The sequence below is a fragment of the Oryzias melastigma genome, linkage group LG13 (assembly GCF_002922805.2).
Source record: "Oryzias melastigma strain HK-1 linkage group LG13, ASM292280v2, whole genome shotgun sequence".
In the NCBI taxonomy this organism is placed as follows: Eukaryota; Metazoa; Chordata; class Actinopteri; order Beloniformes; family Adrianichthyidae; genus Oryzias; species Oryzias melastigma.
Genome location: NC_050524.1, coordinates 21,300,663 through 21,308,609, shown reverse-complemented (window position 1 = coordinate 21,308,609; position 7,947 = coordinate 21,300,663). Strand labels below are relative to the sequence as shown.

Here is a 7,947-nt window from a genome sequence, read left to right as displayed (position 1 = left end):
AATCTACAATGAAACTAGATTGTTTAACTCATAACTTACCTATATTTTTAACAGCTATATCTTAAACTATAGTCTTGATTATTTGGTTTAAAAATGAGGATAGTTTTACTGTTGTGGCGCTTTTCATATGATATTTTTTGGAGTAAAAGTATAATGCATTCAAAAGTAGCAGCTTTAAAGATATACAACTTTTCCTATTTCCTATTAGCAGTGTAGGGAACCTAAATATAGTGTTTCTAGCTATTTTAAAGTTGAAATTAACTCTTTAAAGAACATTGTATTAGATTTTTTTTCAGAAATCTTACTCATTTATGATGTGAAAAAACATCTTGTGTTCTCTATTTTTATGCTGTTTTGAGAAGGACATTCATTTTCACTTGAAAAAGCAAAGTAGTCAAAAATATTTTTACTTTTATTTTATTTCAGCTCAGAATTGTTTATTTACTTTTTCTCCCTGTAGCACCAGGACTTGATATCCTATTTGAACTCTAATATATCTGTGAGTGTAGAGACATAGAGAGTGGTACCTGTGATGAAGGCCTCCAGCATCAGGCCCAGCAGCATCTGCACCGCCAACAGTGCGATGGCACTGGGACAGTCGCCGCTGGGATACATGGTCCCGTACCCGATCGTCAACTGCGTCTCCAGAGAGAAGGAAAAGGCGGCTGTGAAGCTTGTGATGTATTTGACACAGATGACATGACCTGGGGGAGGATGGTCGTGATCCTGAACGGCAAGGTCTCCGTTGAGATGGGCCAGCAGGTACCAGAGGCAGGCAAAAAGCAGCCAGTGGGCCAGAAAGGAAGCACAAAAAGCCAGGAGCACCCATCTCCAGCGCAGGTTTACTAGCAGTCCCCAGAGGTCCTGCAGGGCCAACAGCCAGGCTCCACTCCAGGCTCTGCTCCACTTTCCAGCTGGGTAGGGAGGGGGGCGAAGCGTACAGCGTCCATCTTTGGTGACGAGGCGTTGACGAGGAGCAGAAGACAAGAGAGGAGAGGAGGAAGCTTTGCCTGCCAGAATGCTGCCGGTGGACTTGGTCGTCATGGTAGCAACTTTGGGATGCAGCTTCTGAAATAAAGAGAAACGTGGATGTTTAACGTTTCCTTTTTTGATGTAACTTCACTTTAATTTAACCCAGTTATATTTAATAGTACTTGAAAACTATATAATTGTGTGTTACTATACTTTGTGGACTTAATGACTTGCCACACACAAAGGATTTCATCCTTCAAAAGCTCACATGAAGCACATCATTAAGCACAATTCTAAGTCTGTAATTCCACTTTCTTCCATTAAATACATTTATTGTTTGTTTATTAAAGTCTCAGGCACACAAACTTCAAATGATGAGTGTTTTGCATCTATGTGCATCAATAAAAACAAACTAAATTAGGAATTATCTGTGTAAAAACTCACGCACTTGCACATAAAAAAGCAAAATACCAGATTATTCTCAATCGGAATTAATTCAATCTAGAGAAAATGTTGTGTACGCAAATCTCCACACAGCTTGACAAAGTTTCATACATGTGGCCCTTCATGTATGTGCTCACAATCCTGAGGAGCAGACAGCCAGAGCTGTGTGCTTTGCAGAGTTTCTATTTCTATGTCAATATTGTTTCCAGAAGATTAGAGCGGCTCTCAGCCGGGAGTCTGTCTGAGCAACACAGCAGCATGCAGAGCAGGAATGTGTCTTTCATCTGTGGGGAGCTTGTCCTGCATGCATCCACACTCCTGTCAACCAATTACCAACAAGTACATGTAGTATAAAATACTCCAAACTCAGGGGTGAACTGATGTTTCGTCAACACATCCTGTGGTTCTTTCTCTATTGTTGTCTTTGTTTATTCCCTTATCTATAAAGTATTAAAGACTTACTGTTTGTTTTATTGTTTTTACTGTTTGTTACATTACAGCTTTCCGTAATGGAAGACCATCTTCATTTATGTGGAAAAACTGATACAGTTGCTTCACAAACACCTGCCATTTTTATGTCACTTGAACCCAACATTTACATTCAAATCATAAATGACGCACACATTTCCAAGACATCCATCTCTTTACTTTCCTTAAAAATCCACTGTATTTAACTTGGTCTCTTTTAATGCCCTGTAGTTCATCATTCTTCCACTAGAGGCAGTAGAAGGGCTTTTTCCTGCTCATTTCAAAATGGCTGACTCATGATGGCAGGAACCGTTTTGCTAATTTTCAGAATTTTACAGTGAGAATAACTCATCTATTGTGATTAATTTTTTTATAAATAAGTACTTGTAATACTTGTTGATAATTTGTTGACAATTCATAATTTATTAAACAGTTACAGCACGTTAAAAGTGTGTGGATCAAAATAAAGTTTGTTGTTTCAAGATTGTAAACCTTGTAATTCATTATGAGACAATTTAAATAAAAAATATTTAAAAAAAATATCAGCTCCAGGTAGCATTTCCCGACAGTTCTGCCTTCCTTATTAGCCTTTAAAATACAGCAAAACTCCATAATAACACATATTCATGGTTTCCTCAACAACGGAACTCAATCACAGCTATGTTATGAAAAAAAAAAAACAAAGGAACATTTCCTTAACGCAACACTGTATAATCCCATCTTGTCATTTCAAACAATGAACATCTCAGCGATGCGTTATAGAATGACAGCTACACGGCTGTGAGTAATTATCTCGTTTGATCATCATTAACTTTAAATGTTCGCAACAGGAAAAGAGGAGAACTTCAGGGCATGTTATTCAGAGGAGATGTCATGAGCTGCTACTGTCACTTTTTCTGTTAATAAAGTTTTTGTATTAACTGAGTTAATAATGTGTCAGTAGGTGGCGCTGTATCCTCTTACACTAGAGAGTAAACTGCCATCAAACAAAACAGAAGCAGAAGAAGAAAACATTTTAGTTGCCTTGTGATCCTTTGCAGGACCGTGTGTCCTGAGCCTTTCCATTCCATTTTTCTTTCATTTTTTTTGGTCAACTTTGATATAAACTTTAACATTAAAATAAAAGGTTCAGTTATCATAAACATTTAAAAAGGTTGTTGTTGTTATTAACACTTGAAGTCATACTCGAACCGTAAAAAGCTTTATTGGAAGTAGACACATTTTTGTGCACGCCGTTAACTATTGGGTACCAACTAAGTGGCCCCTCCCCTTGACGTTCCAAACAGGAAGTACCTGCTGGCTCCAAGATGGTAAAATCTCATAGACTTCTAATAACAAATAAACAGCTACTCAGTCATTACATTAGCAAGAATAACTATTCTTGCTTTGCTACCTTTTTAACATGTTCTTAATAATTCTCATATAAATATATATTTTTTTCTGTAATGCAAATTATTCAAGTTATAAATTTATATATCAGAAGCATCTACAAAAATATATGGTCTTGCATAAATCCTCAAAGCGCTTGATTGACGCTGGAGAGGTAAGTATGACGTCACGCTGATTCTAGGAGCCCTATTGAGTATGTTGCACAATCCAAAGTAATAAAATATCATGTTAGCCAGTTAGCAATATTTACTTTGTTTGACTTAAGCTAAAGAGTATTCTGTTAAAGCGGATATTAATTTAAAAAAAAAATAGTTTTTCAATGTTGTTGAGGTTAGGAATAAATTTTCATTTAAATTGCGTCTATTGCTGATGAGGTAAAAGATTTTTGAGTATCAAACAAAAAACTTCACAACTGTTACGATCTTAAAAAATGTTTATTGATCTCATATTTATTTACAAATGCACTTTAGAGAAGAAAAGTAAATATTGGTCCAGTGTGTTGTGGTGAGGAGGAAACCTTTTTTAAAGATGAATTGATGCTGTCTTTTCCATGTTATACAGTGCACTTGAAAGCTTTTTTTTCTTTTTTTAAACGATGGTGCACCTTATAATCCTAAAACTCTTATATAAGGATTAAGTCTGTTTATGTTTCCTGATGTCGAAGCAATTTTGAGAGGTACACAGGAATCTGTCAAAATGTTTGGTTGGATGTTTTTGCACCAACATGGCTAAAGTCTCTATCATGGCTAACTTGTAGCTAGTGATGTCAGACGGTATTTTTATTTATGTATTTAACAATGTTAGGAGTTCTCTTGGTAAAGTAACTTTTTTTACTGGTATCATTCTGTTTTTTATGCATTGTAAACAAGGTTGGGATTTACAGTGATTTATACGCTAACACGGCTAAAGCTAACGTAGCTAACGTGTAGCATGTTATAAACAAGTTCTAAAGCTAATGTGAACGCAGTAAATAAAGTCTGACTGACAGATGGGCTTATTTCTTACTCTTTTGTCTTATTCAATGTGCCTTATAGTTAGGTTCACCTTATATATGACAGCATATTGTCCTCACTTAAGTGTGCACTTAATAGTCTTAATTTCTTTCAAAGAGTGAGTGTGCGCCTTAAAATTATGAGTGCCTTATATATATTCATTCTGGTTGTACTTACAATGTCAAAGCAATTTTAAGAGTTTTTATTTTTTTTTATTTTTTACAAGAATCAAATAAAATTGGCTGTTGTTGTGAAAACGCTAACGTGTAGCAGTATTAAACAGTGTATTAATAAGGTTGGGAGTTTGCATAGTCAGAGAAGGCTTGATTTGGTGGCATCAGTCTGTTTTTTATGTTATGAACAAGATTGGGAGTTACAGGTACTGTAAATATGTTAATACTTCTAATGTTGCTAACATGTAGCATGTTACAAAAAAGTTCTAAAGTTACTGTGAACACATATAAAGTCTGACTGACTTATTTCCTACTGTGCCTCCTAGTTCGGTGCACCTTATATATGACCAAAGTTCCAAAATGCGCCATTCATTGACAGTGCACGTTATAATCTGGTGCTAAAAGTATGGTAGCAGTTTCATAATCAAATAATTCCCTCCAGAATCATAATGTCTAAGGGGGCCTCCATTTGTGTGAGATAATGCTCGTAGAAGGTAGATCTACTGAGGCAGCCTGACTCTGAACAGGTCAATGAAGCACTGATGTGTGCTCAGTGGTCTGGAAGCAAACTTCAGAGGATGTTGGGTCAGATTAGACTGTTCCAGAGTGCTGCTATGAGGGCAATTAATCCCCCATTTATGGGATTAAATGCAATTGAATAATCTGTTTTTCTTTCCGTTGCAATGTTTTAGTGGAAAAGTAAATCTGTAAACATGACTGGAGATTATATGGTTTAAAAACTCTTGTTTTAAAGACAAAATCTGTTTTTTGAATTTACAGAGATATAAAAAGCTGTGAAATAGTCTTGAAAAAAATGCTTTTTGTTTGTAATTAATTATCAGAATAAATTGGGAGGGGATTCATTTATTTTGATTTAAATGCTTAACCAGACGTGCATTGTTTTATATTGATCTTTATGCTGTGACATAAGATACTGATTTGGTTCACTAGGAATACTTTCAAAAAGTGGTAGCTGTGCACACATTCAACTTTATTTCATTTAGTGTCGTTCTGTCTGGAGCTGCACTGGTTTCCATCGTTTTTAGATGTACAAGCAGAGGTTTGGAAGTGGGTTTGGTCTGAACCGTGTACAGGTCAGTTCATGTCCAATCCCCCCCTCGTCCTTCAAGTTACTTTAACGCTGAACGTCCTCAAACGTCAACAGTGGTGAGACCATCAGCTCATGGAAGAAGCTGCTCATTCCGTATGTTTAGGTCATCAGCTGACCTTCATCGTCGCAGCTGAAACAATTTGATCTCAGCAGTACTTTTCCATTCGGAGTTTGCCGAGTTGAATCCAGGTCGAAAACGAAGCCTGAAGTTGGGTGGGTGCATTGTTTATTCCACCCAACTCAGCAACGTTCCAAAAATGGCATTTAGGTGGGACAAACTAAATGTAACACACCCACATGTCATTTTGAGACTGGAAAAAGTTCAAACTTGAACTGTAGTTACATTTTAAAAGAAAAACAATTCAAAATTATCTGTTTAATTATATGGTTTGTTTCTGAAGGGACCCACCCCGACTCCCAGGCCCCCTCTTAGAGACGCCCCTGGTCAGAGAACAACATGAAACCTTTCAGTACATCTGATGCACCTGAATTAAGCTTTAGTTGATTTATAGATCCTGTTTTGGTACATTTAGGATGAAGAGAATAAACTAATAGTGGTTAAATATCATTTTAGGACAATTTTAGGCCTTTTAGTGACTCAGTGATTTTAACCAAACTTTACTTTATTCCCTCGTCAATTAAGCTTTTAGATGATTCTATGTCTAATTCATTTGTGGGAATGTCGCACAATTTTTGCCCCAGCAAAAATTTGAAATCTATGCAAAGTTTTTTGTAATTTTTGTCTGTGATTTTTTTTTTTTTCCGTAACAAATGCAAGGTAAAAAAAGAGCAGAAAGCATGCTCAAAAAGCTAGCTGGGAGGCCTGCAGAGAGGTTTATGTAACATCCAGCCTGCAGCTGTTCGCTGCAACTGCTCCAGCTTGGTCAAAGAGTGAACAGCCTGCAGCACAAACTGGGGGACTTGTGTCGCTTGATAAACAGCGATATGTTGGGAAGGTGCTTGGCTTGATGATGCAAGTTAACAAGCTGATAAATGACTATAAGTCTGTTATGATTTAATTAACTGAATTCAAAAACTGATCAGTAAAACCCTGTTTTGCATTTTTTAATTAAAATGTGTGAATAACTTCTGAAATAATCTTAATGCTCCTCTTTTCCTTCTCTAATCCCAGGACAGATCAGGATTAAACACGTTCTCATCTGGAGCTGCAGTTATCATGTCCTCTTACCTCTTCTCCTACTTTTGAAGTTTGCTGTGCCCCAACAGAAAGAGCTGCTGGATGCTGGAGAAAGATGAATAAAATCCCAAATGGGTCCCAAAAAGGAATCTGCTCAGTGTTCCCCTTGGGAGAGGCGCCACTGGTGCGAAAGCTGGAAAGAGTATGGCACTCTGCTGGGATGTGCAGCCCAAAGCTCTGTTAGAGAATGATTCAATTGGTCACACAACTCTGCATGGAGCCTATTAGTGTTCCAAGAAGACAGAAGATAGAGTGTGTGTGTGAGTGTGTGTGTGTGTGTGCACGTGTGTAGCAGAGAAAGAGACATTTTGTCACAGTTCATTCAAAAATCAGTTTGTTGCTCGCTGACATCCTGCAGCCGTTGTCGACGTGCTTAGATACACAAATCTTTCAGAATAAAAGTTTACCTCTCCATTTTCCAGCTGCCATCCCAGTATGTGATGTTTTTGTGATACATTCTCTTAGTTTCTGTGCGATAACTCCTAATTAGCCTTTAATTATGTTTTAATTTCAAAATAGTGTGTTAAAAAGAATTTTGCTCTTTATTTTTAATTTTCTTTAATACTACCTGCATTATTCTGAAACCAGAAAGGTTGACGTATTAACAGAGAAATCACTGAAAAGCCTTATAATTATCTACACAGTGTTCTTTGACCCCAAGCAGAAACACATCGCTGTCGGACCGCTGTCTGTCCGTTTCTCATCACCATGGAAACAACCACTCTTGATTTAATTGGAAAAAAAAAGTGACTTTGGGGCATTTCTAGTTATATTTCTGTCTGTAATTAGATGTTATTACATATATGTGTTTTCTTTTCCTAAAGTGTTTCATATTTTTTTGTCCTTCAAGATATAATCTGTTTTGTGTAAACAGAATTGATCTAAATTAAGATGGAAGAATTTTGTCCTTCTGGGGTTCCCGTCTGCTAACATGGATGCTCTTTACTGTTTAATCACATTTTTAATCTCATCATGGAGCTGTGTTGTCTCATCAGTTGCCACTGTTCCATCTTCTATGTCATGCAGCTGTTGTGCCTTTGAAACCACAGGATGTGATCAGTCTACCAGAGGTACTCCAGTCACATGACCTGAGGGGGAATCAAACTCTAGTTGAAAATTTAAGGAATTAAAACATTAGACTTGACTTTGACTTGGTTTCATTGACATTTGAAATTGGACTTGGAAGAACTTGAACTTTAT

At 36.9% G+C, this 7,947-nt stretch overlaps 1 protein-coding gene across 1 annotated transcript in view; it reads right to left on the bottom strand.

Moving 5' to 3' along the window:
- kcnj13 (potassium inwardly rectifying channel subfamily J member 13) overlaps positions 1–6,918 on the bottom strand; it is a 15,888-nt gene extending 8,970 nt beyond the window's left edge. Inside the window, exons 1-2 of the mRNA XM_024277941.2 lie at positions 6,739–6,918; positions 528–1,068 (exon numbers count right to left, since the gene is read on the bottom strand). Of these exons, the coding sequence (XP_024133709.1) occupies positions 528–1,044 (517 nt within the window). The 5' untranslated portion in view covers positions 1,045–1,068; positions 6,739–6,918. The remainder of the gene's footprint in view (positions 1–527; positions 1,069–6,738) is intronic.
- Between the last annotated feature and the right edge of the window lie 1,029 nt (positions 6,919–7,947).